Source organism: Chenopodium quinoa, unplaced genomic scaffold (assembly GCF_001683475.1).
Source record: "Chenopodium quinoa cultivar QQ74 unplaced genomic scaffold, ASM168347v1, whole genome shotgun sequence".
Taxonomy (NCBI): domain Eukaryota; kingdom Viridiplantae; phylum Streptophyta; class Magnoliopsida; order Caryophyllales; family Amaranthaceae; genus Chenopodium; species Chenopodium quinoa.
Window position 1 is genome coordinate 2,038,469 of NW_018744041.1, and position 20,059 is coordinate 2,058,527.

General features: G+C 35.5%; 1 protein-coding gene across 1 annotated transcript; it reads left to right on the forward strand.

Annotated features, from left to right (window-relative positions):
• The first annotated feature begins 1,667 nt into the window (after positions 1-1,667).
• LOC110690524 lies at positions 1,668-16,200 on the forward strand. Its single transcript, XM_021867377.1, has 14 exons — positions 1,668-2,189; positions 6,180-6,253; positions 6,522-6,599; positions 7,938-8,013; positions 10,078-10,142; positions 11,348-11,449; positions 12,350-12,439; positions 13,489-13,563; positions 13,679-13,711; positions 13,811-13,888; positions 14,239-14,298; positions 14,911-14,973; positions 15,585-15,629; positions 15,708-16,200. The coding sequence occupies exons 1-14, from the start codon at positions 2,156-2,158 to the stop codon at positions 15,891-15,893; spliced, it is 1,059 nt and encodes a 352-aa protein (XP_021723069.1). The 5' UTR covers positions 1,668-2,155; the 3' UTR covers positions 15,894-16,200.
• The last annotated feature ends 3,859 nt before the right edge of the window (positions 16,201-20,059 follow it).

Genomic DNA, 20,059 nt, shown 5'->3' on the forward strand with positions numbered 1-20,059 from the left:
ATACATAAGTATAGATATAAAATATAGATTATAATATTAAACTAATTTGAGGCCCGGGCGATACCCCGGGTAATTTTTTTGTATATAAAAAACTATAGTAAATTGTTTTAAAAATAACTTTAATAATAAAGTGAAATCTATTGATGGTTTTATAATTGATTTTTTTTTTTTAATTTTATTGAACATTAACAAAATTCATTATCATATTAATTTGTTTTATTTGTTAAATGAATGAGAAGATGAAAGAATGAGGATTAAAAAAAAAAATAGAATTTATGAACATTAATTTTTTGTGAGGAAAAATTGATGATTAGTTTTAATATGACATGAATCACATGACCCCACAACATTTATCAATTCATGACAACATGTGACAAATTAAAAATGATGACACACGGCAAAAATGATGACACGTGGCATGATTGCAATTCTTGCCTTGGGTTTTAATATATATATAGATAGATATAGATGTTATTTTTTTTTACGTGTTCATTTATTATTAAGAAGTATTCATTTTTTGACTTGCTCATTTGCTATAAATAATTTTTCATTTTTTAACGTGTTCATATAATTTTTATTAAATGTTCATTTTATCGGGTGTGATCCAATTATTAAATCTGCACTAGTGTGCAACATAAACTAATTAAATCTCACGTTACCCAAGCTAAGTCATTCTAAGGCTATAATTCACAACCTTCACAATCCATTTAATTTCAAATCAGGTTTGTGACAACCCATTTAGTTAATTAGGTAGAAAAGCTCATCCCAAACACGTAATTTTAAATCGGGGCAAATTACTGGGTTAGGTCAGCTTTTGCTAACCATATAGGCGCTAGCAAATATTGTGATATGTTGTCCATGCCACGAACTTGCTCAACCTATTGTCATTTTTAGATATAGTGCTACACTGCTTATCTCATCGTTTTTCTTAAGTGATACACTTACCAAATACTACCATTTTTGTAAGTGTTACATTTTCATTCTAGGCAAAAACTACCTCATTTTAATATTATGATATCACTCATTTCTCATGGTATCCATTCATATCCACTGTCAATTTTTATTATTTCTTTTCCTCCTAAATTTTTTTACTTTTCAGTAAAATACTAACACCATTATTTATTTAATACTCTTATTACCTCACCTATATCTTTTTATAGTAAAAAGTAAATTAGTTTACCTGAAAGTTTATGCCGATCAAAGTGTAACAGATTCTATTGATGTATCCATATGAAGTCAGATCCAGTTCCACCTATTGAAAGTTTTGGTACCTTATTATAATACTTCATTCGTTCCTTTTTACTTAACCAGTTTCATTTATCACGCTTGTCAATGTAAAATTTTAGCCATTAATAACTTTGATTCTCCATAAATAAAAATTATAAAAGTTATATAATATGATTATGACAATTTCAACAACATCCCACATGATACGTTTTTCTTACAAATAATTCACAAAATACGTTCAACAGGTGGTGAATAGTCAATAGTGTAAAAGTCGGGTCAAATAAAAAAAACGGAAGAAGTATTATAATTGACCTCCTATAATCCAGTTCCAATGTTCAACCCATTGAAATTTTTAGTACCTTATTATATTTGGGCTACATGATAAAAACATATAGGCCTCTTAATCACAATTTTTTTTCCTACCGTAACCCTAGCCACATAATCTAGGCTAACCTGCAAAATCGGATATCAGAGATTCCCCACCAAATTCGAATTTACCTTCTTCAATTTTCTCTCTCTTCCCCCACACAATCGAAATTGGGCACCCAACCCCAACCTCAACACAAAGAGGAGAGAGAAAACGCGCCCCCTTCTCCAAGTCACTGCTCATCTTCTCTATATTTTCTACCCAGTAATTTGTTGAACACCCCAATCGAAGAACACCTCGAAGTTGGTGTCGTCGAAGAAGACGTTGTTTTGGAAGTGGGTTCGCCGGAGAAACGGCGGAAGGGCGCAGGAGAGAGATTGGTGTGCGGCGGAATCAGGGAGTTCGAGCTTGACTTCGAGCTTCATTATTAAGGGAAAGAGAGACCGATTTGTTGGGGTTTGGATTTTGGAGGAAGATCGATCCAAGTGTTGAAAAAAGGTCCCTTTTTGTATTGGGAATTAAATTTGGTTTTAGGGGTTTTTGGTGGGGTTTTCTCCATCAATGGCTGGGAAGCTCACTATCCTCGTTGGTGCAGGTTTGGCTTTTCTCTCTCCTCTCCTTTCTCAAATTTCAATGTGCTACTGTTTTTATTAATGTTATTGTTTCTCTTATTTTAGGTTGAATTTAGTTGATGATTAGGGAGGTTTGTTTGATTTTTGTTATATTTGCAATTTGATGAAATTTTGTGAAATGGGTATAGATTGAATTTATAATGGGGTAGTGAATTGGGTCATCAGATTTTTTGTGGAATACCTTGTGGACATTGTTGTTTTTGCCCAAAATTCAAATTTTTTTTTTTTCCTAAGGGTTATTTTATGCTTGAATCATTCAATAGTAGTTCTCAAGTTATTAAGGATTTTGTTTGAGCTAATGGTTGATCATGATATCGGAACTCGGTTGTAGTGTTGAACATAAGGGTGCTAGTTTTCAGCTCTGGATGTTGAGTAATGAGAACTAGAATGTTGTTAATCAGTTCAACCCGAGTATCCTTATTCTATGGAATTTTCCTTATAGTAAGGAGTAGCTTTGTTGACTACTGAGAACCAGAATGTTGCTGGATGGAGTGCTTGCTGATGGTAAGGGTAATTTTATGCTTGAATCATTCAATAATAGTTAAGTTATTAAGGATATGTTTGAGCTGATGGTTGTTCATGATATCCGAACTTGGTAGCAGTGTGGAACATAAGGTTGCTAGTTTTCGGTTCTGCTACTGAAACCCAGAATGTTGATAATAGGGTTTTTAAGGATCAGATCAACCCGCGTATTTTTGTTCTATGGAATTTTCCTCAAGGAGTAGCTTTGTTGACTACTGAGAACCAGAATGTTGCTGGATGGAGTGCTTGCTGATGGTACAATATGTTTCTCTTTTGTTTCGGCTGGTGAGTAATTAAGGATATTAGACAGGGAGGTTCTGTGTTTGTATCCAGTACATAACCTTCTTCATCGTGGCAACCGCTTACTACATTAAGTTATTCAGATTCTTTGTTCTGTTTAGTGTTTACTACTTAGGTATGCACATGATATAGAGGCTGAAAGTGTGGTATTGAAAGGAATTGTGCCTCAGATTTGGGTGCCTTCCATAATGGTACATTCTAAGTGTTGTAGTCCAAAGTAGTAAACAATTGGCAAAATTTTCTACTCCTCAGTTTCCAACCTTTACTTCATGGCTTAGGGTGTGGCGTGGTGAGTGACAGCATAATGATGTATTTGGCTAGGAATTACACCAGAAATTTGGAGTTTTGAATATCCCTGATTTTTTTTTTCTAGCTGACGAAACCTCTTAGTGTAGGTTAAATCCACTAATTGAAAATTTCCGCTCTTTTGCGCACTGATTGCTGAGATATGACATATGAGTCTCTATTGTCATGGATATCGTTTGTTAAATGTTACTACATATTATCTTTGTTGTTTGCTTCAAAAGACTTAATCAAAACAAACAGAATGGATTTAGTGGAATTGTGTGTAACATTTGCTGTGAGAATTTCACTCATGACTGCATACAGTCATAGACAGCCGTAATGTAAGGCTTCATGAAAATTTGTTGGCTTCTGTTCCATGATTATCCTCTAATTAAAGAATTTTTGGGAATCCATACCTGGTACCTAGCTTTGATTTTGATTTCCTGTGAGTGAAGAGAGCAGTTTGAGTATGCAGTCAGTACTTCAGTAGAAGTCCTTCAGGGCTTTAGCAGATAATTTTAACTTTGTGTTGTCTTATTTAGTGTATTAAGGTCAAGATTATAGTTTTGTAGACACGTAGGTTTTAGTTTTGTTGTTAGGATGATAAATGGTTGAGGTGTTCTTGTACATATTACGAATTTTTCACCAAATACCACTGGGTTAATGCTTAATTCACCATATACCACACAAAATTTTCTAATTCACCATATAACACTGAGTTTAACATAAATGTCACAACATGCCATTTCCGTTAACTCAGTTAGTCATTAACGTTAATTGTACCACGTGGCAGCTTGTAATTGGTTCTAATTAATATTATTTATTTAATTAATTAAATTTAGATAAAATATTTTAAAAAATAAATAAAAATTAAACACCACCAATACAAGCCACCGCCACCCCTGGCGGCAACAATTGCGATCCCAGCCACTTCCCAGATGGCCGGCGACTGCCCTCCCCTGGCCCCTTCCCCCCGCCGGCGACATTCTCGACCCCTTCCCCCTACACCGGCGACCATCCCACTCCTACTCCCCTTCCCCGAAAATCATCCCCCACTTGTAACCCAATTCCCGATTTCCTCGCCGGACTCCCCTTCCCCGATTCCCGATCTCTCTAACCCTAAAAAAATCCTCAATTTCCCTCTTGCAAATCCCAATTGGAATATCGACGGCAAAGAAACCACCCATCAAATCTTGACGAAGAGAGAGAAGGTCGAATTAGAAGCGAATTTGTTCGAAAAAAATGCTGATAAGTCGAATTGATGTTGTTGTATGGTTGCAGATTTTGAGTGTTGTCGGTTCAGGGGGAGAGGGAGGCCGACGCGCTGGCGAGAGAAAGGCTGGGCGCCGGCGTGGGTGGGGGCGGGATAGGGTGGTGGCTGGGGGTTCTAGTCATATTTCGTGCAAGCAGGGGATGTTAGGATAGGGTGGTGGTTGGCTGGGAGACGTTGGTGGTTTGGGAGGAGGACGGGAAGGGGAGATGGCAGGGGTAGGGGGAGCTCTGGAAGGCCGGCGAGGGAGGAGGCTAGGCAAGGCCGCCGGCGAGGGAGGAGGCTGGGCAAGGCCGCCGGCAGGGAGGGGGAGCTGGGCTGGTGGGGGAAGGGGGTGTCGGGGTTGGTGGAGTGAGGAGGCTGTTTTTTTTTTTTAATTCTTTATTTAACTAATTAATTAGATAATATTAATAAGAGCCAATATGTGACAGCCACGTGGCATAATTAACCTTAATTACTAACGGCATTAACGGCAGACTAACGACAGTTAACAAAAAGGGCATTCTGTGTTAATATACATTAACTCAGTGGTATATGGTGAATTAGAAAATTTTGTGTGGTATATGGTGAATTACGCATTAACTCGGTGGTATTTGGTGAAAAATAAGGTTATAACTTGGCTGATGAGAGCGGACACTCTATTAATTAGGGGTGTTGTACTTGGTAACTTCATTAGATCATGGGAGCTTATTGTGTTTCTACAATATAATACATACTTCTTATGTCCCTATTTAGTCGACTTATTATTTTTTAGAGCCATCCCTATTCAGTTGACACAATTCTATTTTTTTCCTAAAAAGGAATGGTCTCATCAATTTTATGTAGTATATTATTTTTCTCACATGTTATGGGCCCCATTTTTCTTTCCCCTACTTCTATAAAAACATTTTAAAATCAACTTCCTCTCCCATCAACAAAAGTAATGGTTCTCAAAATCCCCTTAACACATTAAAATGATTACCCTCTACCAAATTTCACATAATAAAATACTAGTCAATCCGTATGCCTAATACTCCGTGCCAGTCAAACCTTGTCAGTTAAATAGGGACGCACACCATATCTGCATTATAAAACATTTGTGTCCTTGTGGTGTGTTTGTTTAAACGTTCACTTTGTTATATGATATTTCCAAGTTCCTCTTTTGTGAAACAAGTTGCATGCCTCTTCTCTATACTGAATACTTCTCATTCATCTGGCTCAAAGTCATACCATTTTTTGGTATGTACTGGTATTGTTAAGGAAATATTTGTACATCTGGCTCAAAGTCAAACCAATTATTTTTGTACATACTTGTATTATCAAGAAATTGTAAATGGTAAGTCAGTGCTCATTGCAAATACTGTAATTCCTGTGTCATATCACATAAGTCAGTGCTCATTGCAAATACTGTAATTCCTGTGTCATATCACATATTTTGTGAGAAATTACATGGGCTTAATGGCATTTTGTAACTTTTTTTTTTAGCTCAAAATGGTTGCACATTTTGGTCTCTGCCCTTCTGAAATATGTTGGAAGTTGAACTGCTCATTATTTGCAAAACTGCTCATTATTTACAATTTTACCTTTTGTTTTGCAGGCATCTTGGGTTCAATTTTAGCCAAAGAGGGGCGCATGCCCAGCTTTTCTGATGTCATCTCAGGTGCCTGGAAGGTGTCTATCTTTATTCAGGCTTTTTTTTTTTTTTTTTTTTTTTTTTTTTTTTTTTTTTTTTAATTTTTAAAAATTCCAGTACTCTGCATATGCCCAAATAGCTGGTTAGCCACTTCTGTATTTCTTCTTTATTTTATGTTATTGTGTTATGTTTATGTGTAGTTTTTCTGTTCCTGCTTTAAAGTTATAAGCTGTTCAGAATGGTCCACCTCACCTTTCCATAGCATTTTTGAATTATACATGTTCTGTTCTGTGACTTGTATCACAGGTTGCTTCAAAGCCATTAAAGCAAAGCAATTCTGCTTCCACAACATCCAAACCAAGAAATGATGCATTGGTGGCTGAGGTATTTACTTACAATAAAGTAGTTAATTTGCTCATTTCTTTTATTAATGTTTATTTTTTCCTAATAACTATAAGAATATAGTTTCCTCATAGTGTATAAATATAGAACTTAATTTTGTTCAAAGTGGCAAAAACTAATCTGATAATAAGTAGGTTATATAGAATCTAGGCAAGAAGTTGTTGGTAAGGCATGCTCTTTTTTTTTTTTTTTTTTTTGTAATTTTTTTTGAAGAGCTTCTAACTTACTAACCATTTGCCTTCTGATCTTTCCATTATAAAAAATTAAATTATTGAAAACTCGCCTGTTGGAAAGAATCTATTGGCTATGTATTTGAGATACACTGCCTTCTTTGCCAGATATTTTTGTATCTTAAATGCTACTTGGAAAAACTAGAAAGTCTTGTTTGATTTGTAGAACTTTGGTCTCTTCAACGTGTTCTATCTCTTTGACCTCTCATCTGCTCATTTTGTTCACTTATTAATTAATACTTTGTCTGATTTTTCACATGATTGTCCTGCCTTGTTTTCTGGGGTGTATTTCACTGTAGAGTCTACACAATAGAATTTAGCTGTAAACATGAAATCAACTTAACTGAGCAACCAACTGTTGCATGTTACTTTTCTCATAATAACAATCAGAGGTTATGTTTCAAAGGAAAATTTGTAATGCGTTTTAAAATTTTCATATCGTGGTTCCTTCAATTCAGATTATTCTGAGTGGTATTGATGTTTTATTTTCTTTTTCTGTCGTGCTTCCTTGCTATGTTTTAAATGATCCCACACATTCCTTTTTTGTTTTCGTTATATAGCATCTTATCTCCTTCTTTCCCTCCTGACCATTTGCTATGAATTAGTAATAGGGGAGCCAAAGATGGCATTTTAATGCTATGAATTGCTGATAAGGGTGGAGGCATTTTTAGTAGTTATATCATGAGTTATTGTCATAAATTATAAGCTATTTAGCTAGAAAGAGAGCTCTATACATAGAGCTAATGATAGAGTGGAGTCATGTTGAATATTGTGATGACTGATTAGTTTGTTGCTTTGGTAAAGTGCCAGTCCTCTCGAAAGATGGGTAATTGGCAGTAATATAGTCATATCTAGCTTGATCTTCACTATTATCCTTCTTCTTCCCTTAATACATCATTTTAATCCATGATCTTTCTTTCTTTTTTTTTTTTTTTAATTTTTATAATGCTTGAATATATATATTAAACCATAATGCTATTTTTAATGTTAGGCGGTGTTTTATTTCTCTTTCGATACAATTAATGATCTTATGGCTTTCAACAGAAATATTTGGTTTTAATTGATTGGAATTCTGGTCTGACTTTTTCAGGTCAATACTTTAAGGCAACAGCTGCAGCTCATTGCATCAAGTGGATCGACGACAATTGTGACTTCTAATGCAACAGGTAGCTTTTCTTTACCTAGTTGTTCAGACAAAACAAGTTGTTATTGCCTGCATAGCTAAATTATAGTAAATGACTGTTGTATCGTATACCTTGCTAGAACTAATTGTATGGGGTGAGAAACTGAAAACGAAAGGAATAAATCTCGAATTTCTGATTTCAATTGCCTCTGTGGACTCTCAGTGAAATATCTTAACTTCCTGAACAAATATAACCTGGTTGTTTGGTGTGGATGAGATAACAGTTTGGGAACCAGGAAAAATTCTTATTGAAAATGGTTGCAGCAATGGCAATGTAATGGATCCGGTACAAGGAGCAGCACTAGGAGACAAAATTAATTAAGGAAGCACTAGGGAGTGTGGCTTTATAGGACTGAATTCTGATACTCTTGAGCAGTGGACAAACATTATTTAGGTTATTTTTGTAGTTTTGCTTGATTATAAAAGGGAATTAGCATAGCACTAGATAGGCATGAGAGTTGTATTGTGGAATGAAAGAGAATGGTAACCTCAAATTACTCTGAGTGTGATACCTTAAAGTTATCAAAGAGAGTAATAGCCTATGATATTAACCTATCATTTGTAACCTCTTTTGTCGTTAACAATCAAACAACAAGCTTTCATTTTTATTCATGTGCCTTGTTAAATCAGAAATACTTGGTCTGAAAATCAGTTTATTACAACTTGGTATGAGCGCAGTGGTTCTGGGATCTTCGGTGCCGGCAACCACCACCTCCGAATATAAAAAAATTAAAATGTAATTGGCTAGGATAGATGCAGCAGAGGAAATGGATTCAAGAAAATTTCGAACACATTTCGCACCACAGGAGCGAGGAATTTCGGATCTCAAGGAGGAGCAGAAATGCCGACAAGAGCTTCAAATATATGAGTTAAATGGAAGAAACTCAACTGATTGGATCATTTCGATGGAGTAATTTCTTCAATTTTTCCAGTTGAATGAAAAGAAGTTAAAGGCTGCCACCCTGGACTGGTTGGCAATGCACGGCCATGGTTTGAATTGGAAAGTCGGTAATACCAATTCTTCAGGTGGGAGGAATTGAAGGTTCAGGTGGTGCATCATTTTCATTCGACGGCATCACAATATGATCCTTGATGTGGTCCCCTGTCCAGCAGCGAGGTTGTACATCAGAAAAGTCGAGTGGTGTTAGATCCTGTGGGGTGTGGATTTGGCGTTGGGGTGAGAACTTTCAAAAGTTACTTCTCTGGTGATTTTACAGATAAACCAACTGGAGTTTTCTTCGAGTCAGTCGCTGCACAGAGAGCTGGTTTTGGTGCAAGACAAGCTGGAGTCGCGATGAGTCTGGTGACGGGGCTTGTAAACTTAGGGGTGTTCTCTGTACCGCACGTGGGAGGGTGACTGGTATATTCAATGGTGGTGGGTTAGGAGAAATTTTCGAGAGGGGCAGTGCCAGTGCCCAGTGGTAGTGGATCTGGCAGGGGTCCTGGATTCCTTGCCGGAAAATGTGAGCGTAGTTGTAAGACCACTGCGGTCTGAACATAGGAGGTGGCTTCGTAAAGGGTAGGTCTGGTGGTGGTCTGGGTGGCTGGTCTGCCAGAGAAAAAGGTGGTGAGTGACAGAAGCAGTGTTGGCTGTGGTGGTTTCGCTGGTATGATCTACTCTTCTCCCTCGATGGTGGTAGGATGGAATGGTGATTTTTCTAGTGGTTTTATTGGCGGTGAGGGCTTGGCCCCAGGTGGATTAGGAGGTGGACCGACCTCTGTTGCTTGTGGTGGAACTGATGTTGGACTTCTAGTGAAATTTATTTTCTGTTTAATGTTCACTTCTTCCTGTTGGAAATGATAAAGTAGTATTTTCGGACATCTTTTTTCTATTGGATGGAGCACTTTATTTTATTTTATTTTTTTATTTTAAAAAAAAAAAAAGAATTTTCCCAGATTCAGTTTATTGATGTCTGGTTGCTTTATCAAACATTTGACATGTCTCCTTTCCCCTTTTAAGCTATGGATATTTAGCAAATGCTGCCTTATTTCCACATGTACTTGTTTCGTATCAGCTGATGGGATATTATTCTTTTATTTTATATAGGTGGCCGTAAATATGGTGTAATAATTGTGATTGTTGCTGTTGGCTATGGATATGTGTGGTGGAAGGTAAAGTTTTAATGTTAAGATGCCTAAGTTTATTAGTTTGCCCTACGTTTAACATTTCATAGCTTGATCGAGTTCCCTCCCTAACAGTAGCTAGTTGCAACAAAGCCATGATCACAGTACTTGAGCATCTCTAGCGACAACGCTATCTGTCTTTCGCTTGTATGAAACGTGTTATGCCATTGATCTACTGTCTAAATATTTACAAATGCTCTATATTATTGCCCCTTGCATATGCAGAGAAAGGTTGGGCTAATTTGTTCAGAAAGTAAATTATTATAATAAGTATATTGCAAAAGCTATGTGTTACTTTGCAGAAGCAAGTTATTAATATTCTATCTTGTTCTTGGCTTTAACACCTTGCACGATTCTCTGTATTAATAATCTATGGTTTATTTACTTGAGCAATTTTTTTATTTTTTTATTTTTTTATTTTTTTTTTTTTTTTTTGTGGGGGTGAAGAGCCCACTAAAATTTCAAACTTTGTCTTTTGTTGGCTTTGTTCTTGATTATTGGTTGTTGGTGAACAAGCTTATCTCAGGAATTCTTTCAACACTTGTCAATTCTCAATGTTGTAAAATGAGACATCATTTAATAAATAAATAAATTAATAAATAAAGTCAAGTGCTCTAACCACATTGGGAACATTGCTTAGCACGTTCCTTGTGCTTCCAAAGGTTATGATGGTTGTTTTGCAAAAAAATCCTAATCTTATGGCCATTTCATCTACGCCACTTTCCAAAGTCCTTTCTCTAAGCAATCTAGATTTGCTAACGTACTACAGCCATTGTTTTGTGGTAATAAACCATATGCAGGCACATCTTTCTATTTACTTATTTAGTGTTATTGTTGGCAGTATTTGGGCCCTCTTTTTTTTTTTTCTTTTTTATCCAAATGATGTCTGTCTACGTAGAAAGATTTTATCCACATATATGTTCTCTTATCTATGCTAAACATGGTATTCCACTGTCTGTGGTGGTTGATGATTGATCGACAAAATATGTATTTGTCAAGTAGATGAAGGTATACTTGTTTGAGGGACTAATATGATTTTGTGAAAATTTTTAATTGCTTCTGTTCAGCCTTTATAATTTGATTATATGTGTCACCCTATATGCTATTGTGCTAGTCCAAATGTTTAATTGCTGATTCTGTTAACAATGAAGAAGTTACTCACTCAATGTTATTTTGTTATTGCACATTGATAGGGTTGGAAAATTCCTGACTTCATGTTTGCGACCAAACGTGGCTTATCAGATGCCTGCAATGCTGTTGCGAAGCAGCTTGATGAAGTTTTTCTTTCACTAAGGGCAAGTTTCTCACTTCCAGCAGCTCACCTAATGTATTGGGTGTTTTCTTTTTTGTTATCTATTTTTATATTTTATTTGGCCATTTAGTTTCATGTTACGAGTTTGTGACTGTCTTTAAAGACCAGAACCTCCCCCCCCCCCCAACACACACACACACACACAAAATGTCTTTTTTAGGGACAGGATTTTTTTAATGCTATGGGATTTTAATTGGGGAGGGAGGGAGTAATTGGTCACTTGCGTTATGTGGTGCATTGTTACAAAGTTAAACAATAATTTTACCAGTATAAATATTATTTCAACAAACTACATTTCATAGCCATCTGTCGTGAATAGATTTCACTGCTACATTCTTTGAGCATGCTCTGTTAGAAGTTTCAATCGGGAAGTTCAAAAAAATGTGAGAGAGATACTGCTATCAATATTATGTTGAAGTGATAGCTAATTGATACTAATTGTTAAAAGTGACTGCTATCAATATTATGTTGAAGTGATAGCTAATTGATACTAATTGTTCAAAGGGGTCAACAGGTCAAGGAAAAACAAAATGGAAGATAATTTGTATTGATTCTTTGATTTAGAATATAATTGTATGTGTATAGTTTGGAATATATACTATATCTGTTGGTCTTTTTGTGGGTATTATAGTAGTCAAGTTGATCTTAGAATATTAAATTTATAAAATATAACATATGGAAACTATTCTCTTTGCTAAATTAGGACAGGCTTTTTTTTCTTCTTCCATGTCTTTTTTCATAAATATGAAATAATGATTGGATTTATATATATTTAGTTGAGAGTTAAAGAAATTAGGATTTTATCTCAATTCATTTTTGTAAAACTACAGGTTTAAGTATATTATTTGTGTTTAGATCTGACATTCATTCTCCATTGATGCAGACTACCAGAAATGAGATAGCTTCCAAACTTGACCAATCAAGTAATAAATTTGAAGAAATTATTGCATGTAGTAACTCTACGAAGGAGGAGGTATGGTTTCGAATCCCTCACACAGTGATATTTTTGCTTGTCTTTTGAGGAGTTTGAGAACCGTTGAATTGGTCCACAAAGCTTGGGAACCAGTAACTACACATTTCTTTTGATGGACAACATTAGACTATTGGGTGCCGATGCTGTTTCAGTATTATAATCATTTTGATGGGGACTTTATATATTCAAGTGAATATAACTTAGATGATATGGAGCATTATATATTAAAGGTCATTGGGCTGCCAATAGAAACTCTACAATGATCCTTTAACATAAAGCCCAATAATAACCCTTTTACCATTGGACTACCCTCTCCGATAACCACCTCTATTTGTGACTCACATCCATTTATTATTATTATTTTTTTTTTTTTTGGGGGGGGGGGGGGGCTTTGATACCTGATTTCTTTCTGTAAGATAAGCGCCACCCCCCCCCCCCACCCCACCAAAAAAAAAAGGCTAATAATAATTTTCTTACCTTGCAGCTTCCTTTACAAGTTTCTGTTTCCTTGATATTATCTTGTATGCTTCTCAGCTTTTAACTCAAATTCCATTACTTCATTATTCCCAGCTCTCTCTGCATGCTAGCCCATCACAATTAAGTAATATGCTTCTTTTGTAATTTTTTCCCCCCATGCGTATTATGCTATTTTTTTGAGTTGAATACGATGCTTCTCTCGTCCAGCGGTCCAGCATACCCAACATGTTTAATTATAAGCATTCTATTAGTGGCTTATAACTAGCAATATGAGAAAAGGTAGAGTTTTAACAGGTTAGAATTCAAGGCCTAAGATATTTAGCAATTTAATACCTATCTTTGTGTCTGCTGTTCTCATCATGTGCATGCTATTATTAAAGTTGCATGGCAGGTAGTAAGATGTCCTCTATGTGATTTGTGAGATGTTGGTGTGATATTTAGATTAATGCAGATAATGTTGGTAAATGAACAAAATATGTGTGGCATTGCCATTCTGCTCTCTTAGTATTGGCAGCAAATTTTGCTTTCATGTCAATTTTTTTGAGATTCCGAGTTCTCATTGATCTTTTCAGGTAGCTGCAGTAAGTGGAGAGGTTTCAAACTTTGCTGCGGATCTTCAAGAAGTCAATGATACAATTCGAACTCTGGTAACACATGTTTACCTAGTTATGTTTGTTGTTGATGATCATTAACTTACCAAATCTTTTCCCTGGCTAGGGGGGTAATACATTATCTGACCTTTTTTTTTCTTTTTGAATTTAGGAGACAAGAATGGGCAGGATTCAAGGAAAACAGGTCCAATTTTTTACCGTTTTGAATATCTATGCAGAATAATATTACAGTACAAAATGAAAACATTATCTCATGCTATAACTGTTGCCAAACTACTTTCAGGATGAGACGAAAGATGGAGTGGCAAAATTGTTACTTTCTACACTTGAAATGGAAAATATGTTTACAGATCTTATACAGGTATATTTTGGTTGTCTGCTTCCGATGTTTATTAAATAATTGTCATATTTGCAAAATCATTATTTACATTCTCAAAGTTTGTGCTTATGTTTATATGTTGTCTATCAGGCAGTCTTGGGCTTTATATCTGAATGTTCATAATTGATATTATATAAGTCAGTAGTCTTTTCTTGTTGTATATTATTTCTGCTCTCTAAACTTTAGCTCATGTGTTCTATCACTTTTCCTCCATTTTGAGCATGTTACATTATGTCTCTCTCTCCCTCTCTCTTAATTTTGATGCATGAAGAACTCTCTTGATTTCCATTTTGGTAATTTTTTTGTGGATTGAACTGTTTCCAAATGTGTAGGATTCTCCTTCAGCTGCTTCTAGGCCTGCTATTGAACATCAAGTTGCAACACCTTCAAGGGTAAATGTTATGCTTTATGCTGTGAACTACAACCACATGATAGCTATGCTACTTTGCAAAGCCTGGATAATGAAGCATTTTTTATGCATGTTTTTTTTTCTGTTAAAAGGGCAATTTGGCATTCAAGTTGTCATTGATCATATTAATTAAGGATGCATGGTCACTGCCAGATGGGTGAGGAATATAGTTGGGTTTATATGTTCAGTGACTGCTGTTAATGAGGTTCTTGAGAATTCTTCGGTATTTTTTATTTTTAAAAAACATCTGCCATCTACTCTGGAAGTTTATTTTGGTTGACAAGATCATCTCTGTTAACGAGTTCAGACTTCTATTCTACTACTATATTGAAACAGCTCCCTAGTTTTCATGTTTGAATTGTGATGTTATTAGGTGTTTCTGGGTTAGGATTTTGGAAGATGTTGAACCATGGCGGTCTTTCATTGAAATTTTGGTTTCCAGTGTTTAAAATTTTGAAGCATGTTTACTGAATTCGTTTATACAATGCTGAATTGAAAAAATAGAATGGGGCAATCCATTATTTGATCCTTAGTTACTGCTGTGTAAGTTCTGTGGTATACTCTCAATTTCTTGTTGACTGCTGTAATCTTGCAGTCTGTGTCCCTGCCTCTTACCTTGGAGCCTTCCTCTCCTTCAACTTCTCGTGGATCTAATGAGGTGTGCTTTTATCTCCTACTTAATTCTGATGGATACACAACTTCCCAAAATTTTTGCCTTTCCGTTGTTGATTTATTACTTTGGTGCTTGTTATGTCTGTGTTTGTAAATGTATTGGTTGTTTGTCACACTAAAGTTGATCTTAGTAAATTTCATACTGCTAATGGATCCCGTAAGGTTTGTAATTTGTGCTCATCGCATGCTGGCTTTTTAATTTAATACTTTGTGAATTTAGAGTCATTTTTACAAGGCTCTTCAAAATCAATAGTCATCAGGGCCATTAGTCTTTATTTGATCTAGTTAGTTCAGTGGCACTTGTGAGTGCAACCAATGCTATGTACATTAACAACAAACGTTTAAATTGAATAGAGGGTAAAAAAAAAAAAAAAAGCTTCCAGTGCTGTTTTTTCTTCCTTGTTTCCAATGGATTGTAAGACCGCAGCATATAGGACCCAATGGGTTAACATCCAGTGATGTCTTTTCTTAAGATTATATTGGCTACAATTTTTGGGAATAACATGCCAAGCACAAAGGTGTTTGCTAGTGAGATTTTACACGTCTATTGAATAATACGTGGTATGTTTTTTTGCTGATACATCTTCTCTATTCCAGGCTAATGGAGACCCAAGTAATGCCTCCTCAACCTCAGGCTTGACGGTAAGCTATACGTTTTCATTTTCACTTCCATTTTTTTTTTCATGCTTTCAACCACAACCAACATAGCCAACCTTTCAGGAGTTTCAAAAGAATTCAGGAGCAGTAAAGAACAATGCCAATCCTAGGGTTTCCCCCAGGTGCAATGTAACAGAAATCACAGAAAAGCCTCCCAGTCCTGAGTTGCCTGCGACACAGCCCAATGTCAAAAGTGCTGGCTTGCTTTCTAGAACAATTAGTGCTACAAGAAATTTCAGATTCATGTAGTTTGGTACACTTAACACTTTGCTTAATTTAAGTACCAAAAGGTTATACAAGATATAGCTCCCTTTGTAAGCTGTCAAGAAAGGTTTTTTGAAGTTAACATCATATCAATGGCCAAATTCCTTATTGGCAAGGAATGGCCGGTAAGATATATGAAGGTCTTTCTGGTTGCTAAATTTTGTAGAGAAGCAGACGAGTTTAGATATAGGATCATTCTTGTTCATGTACAAGTGCATTATTGAATGTTTGGAGACCTCAAGTCCTCGAGGGAACTATATCATAATAAAGACTTGAGTATTTCTCTCATGTATTTCACCCCTCCCTTGGAGTTGAGCAATTTTTGTCTTTGTGTGAGGGATTTTGATTTGAAACCTCTCGCCGGCAGCTGCCCTGCTGCTGCGCCATATCTACTGCGGAGTAGTATTTCTGCAGGGAATTTGATGATACCTTTTTTCTGCAGGGAATTTGAGGATACCTTTTTTCTTCTGCTTGTACTGTCTTATAAGACTCTTTGTTTTAATGTGTACTTCAACTGTGGAATGACTAATAATCTACCACATCACCACCAACTAACACCCCTCCACCACCTAAAACCTCACCACCAGCACCACAACCAGAAACTCTCCCACGACCACCACCAAAAAACTCCACCAGCAAAATCCCAAAACACAGGCCACCGCCAAAAACTCCACAAATCCACCACCACCAGAAATGACCACCACCAGCGAAACTCTAAAACCCTAAAACATTGACAACCAGAAACGACGACCACCACCAGAAACTCCGAAATACACCAATGAAATCCCGAAACCCTGACCACTAACACCACAACGCGAAACCACCGGCAAAATCCTGAAACCCCCACTACCTGCGAAATCCACCACGGAAACGCAAAAACGTACATCCGTACCAGCAAAATCCACCATTAAAATCCGCAAGGGTAATCCACCATTGAAACTCAAAAACCGTACCAACGAAAGCCACCTCGCAAAATCCACGACGCAAATTCGTACCATCGAAATCACCATTGAAATCCCTAGATTTGAAATCCACCGACAAAATCGCACACCCAGTTCTCTTTCTCTTTCGTTTCAAATTTCATTCAATATGAGATCCTTGGTGGTGGCCTGGTAGCGGCTGCGATAAAGAACGAAGATGAACAAGATGATGTTGGTGGTTGTAATGGTTCGGTGTCGGAGGTGTTTATGGTGGCCTTGGTGTTAGTGGTTTGGTGTCAAAGATGTTCGTGGTGTTGGTGGTTCTCATGGGTGGTCTGTGATGATGGTGGTGGTCGGTGATGATGGTGGTAGGGGAGAGAAGGGTTTTTTTTAAGGGGTTTTTAATAATTAATATTAAGTAATCTAATTAATTTAAATTAGGAACTAAAATAGTGCTATTAGTTCTTAAACAAGGGGTATTATAGTAATTTCATTCAAAAAAATTTACCAAAAAAGGAAAGAAAAAGTTTGTTGTACATAATGTGTAGTTTCCCTTTTGACAAATGTTGCACATAATGCGTAACGGAGTAAGTATATATTGTTCTCTAGGCGTGAGGCGTGAGGCGTGACTGTATTATATATATATATATAACTTGTTTTAGGGTCTGTTCTCTTCAGCTTAATTTCAGTTCAGTTCAATTTAGTTTCTAATTTTTTTCTCTCATAAAATATTCATTTCAGTTCAGCTCAGCTTCGTAAATGAGAACGGACCCTTAAACCCAATAGTTTAATCCAACAATCAAACATTAAATGAAAACAATGAATATATTTGGGTAATAGTTTCTTTAACGGCATGAATTTAGATATTAATTATATTATGGATTGGTCACTGTAATTTTGTATTTATTATATTTATAAAATAACGGTATAACTAATTACTTAATCACGTATAGGTAATTTTTGTATTTTCGTACTACGTATTTTTTATTTTATTTTATGAAAAGACGGTGTAATGCCTAGTTTTAACTTTCTATGTGAAGCCTTCTACATTTAACATTTTTAATGAATTAGCTTAAAATAACATTCATGTACGAAGTATAAAATTTGGATAAAAAATATTCATAAAAAATTGGATAAAAAACATTCATAAAAAATTGGATCAAAAACATTCATGTACAGAATTCATTTAGCTTAAACTAACATTCATGCAAAAGTTTCAATTAAAATGATTTCTTCAAAAAAAAAAAAAATGTTTCAATTAAAATGTTATATACCACTTAATTTGAATCAACAATCAATCAAACTTTTACTACGTATGTTAACATAATGAACTTTTTTATAATGGTCGGTATAAATATAGATACCTATTATAAATATAAATAAATTGGTGTCACTAATGCTTAGGTTTTTTTTTTCACTGCTCGTAGCAATTTTATTTTTTATTGAATTTATTTAATTTATATGAATTAGTATATGTTCATTAAACAATTTTGAAAACAATGATGGGTCATTTATTACAATTTTTTGCCTAGCCTAATTTGTTAGTTAGAAATCTCTAACTCATTTTGCCCCTGATACTTCTATCCAAGATATAACATCCTTTTGGTTCAAGAAGTGTTGAACATCTTTGATGAATCGAAAAACAAATCAGGACAGTTAGCTCTGAAGTTAGATATATGAAAAAGCTTATGACAGAGTTGAATGAGATTTTTTATGGGCAACTCTTTCTGCTTTTGGTTTTAATGACATGTGGGTTAGCTAGATTAAAGCTCGTGTTACCACCATATCTTATTCTCCAGTGGTCAATCGAAATTCGTCTAATATGATTATTCCTTCTAGAGGACTTTCGTCAAGGTGATCCTTTATCCTCAGTTTTATTTGTAATTTGTATGGAAGTTCTTTCAAAGAAAATTCTTTTGGATTCCATGAATAGAAAGAATGGTATAGGAATAATTAGCTCCATCTGCTCCAATTATTCCTTGCCTTCTCTTTGCCGATGATAATTTGCTATTTTGTAAAGCTACTCCGGCACCGCCTGTACCCATATTCAAAATATTTTAGGGGAATTTTCTGCCATCTCGGGTCATTTGATAAATTTTCACAAGTCTTATATTGTCTTCTAAAAAATGGTTCCTTCTTCTAAAAAGAGGAATTTAGCTGGTTATTTTAGTATGACTCCTAAGTCTTTCTTAGGCAAATATTTGGGAGTTTTATTAACTCTCGATCTTTTTAAAAACATAATTTTCAACATTTGGTAATCAAAGCTGAACAAAAATTGAACAGTTGATCTTCAAACACAATGTATAAAGCTGGTAAGACCGTCCTTATCTAGAGTAATTTGGAGGCGCTACCTTCTTTTGCTATGTCCACAACTCGCTTACCGAAACTTATAACTAATTCTCTTGATCAAATCAATAGAAAGTTTTTTTGGAACCAATCGCCAAACAAATAAGCTATACCTATGATCTTATGGGATCAAATATGTCAACCTAAAGATTATGGTGGCTTAGGCCTTAGGCCTCCGTAAAACCGAGGCAGTTAACTCCGCCTTTTTAGCTAAACTAGGTTGGAAAATAATCTCTAACCCAAATAATCTTTGGGTTCGTTTGTATCACTGCTAAATATCTAGCTCACAAATCCTTTTTTTTTAATATAGTCCTCAACCAAAGGACTCTTGGATTTGGAAAAAGATTCTTCAAATCCGCCTCCTCCTACTTAGTGGCATTCGATGGAAAATTGGTAATGGTACTAATGTTCTATTTTGGCTTGATAATTGGTGCTCTTCTGAAAATGTAATTACTATGTTAATTTAGATATTTCGAATATCCAAAACCTAGATCTTAATGTTTATCATTTCATTATGGAGAATAATGAATGGGATGTTTCTACTCTGTGTCTTTATGTAATTATGTCACGTCTAATATTGTCCATCTTATTAAAAGGAATCCCATTTCCCTCTTCAGTTATTCAAGATGAGCCTTGCTAGGGTTTCTCTAGGTGATTTTACTGTCAAATCAGCTACTTGGCTTGCTCATAATAACTTCTCATACTAAATGAGAGTTTTCTTGGATTTGAAAACTTGATATATCTCCAAAACTGAAATTTTTTGTTTGGCAACTTCTTCATAATGCTCTACCTACTAGGGCTAATCTTGCTCATCGTCAGTTGGATAATCCTTCTATGTGCCCCCTTTGTAATTGTCATGATGAAACTTAAGATCATCTTTTCTAT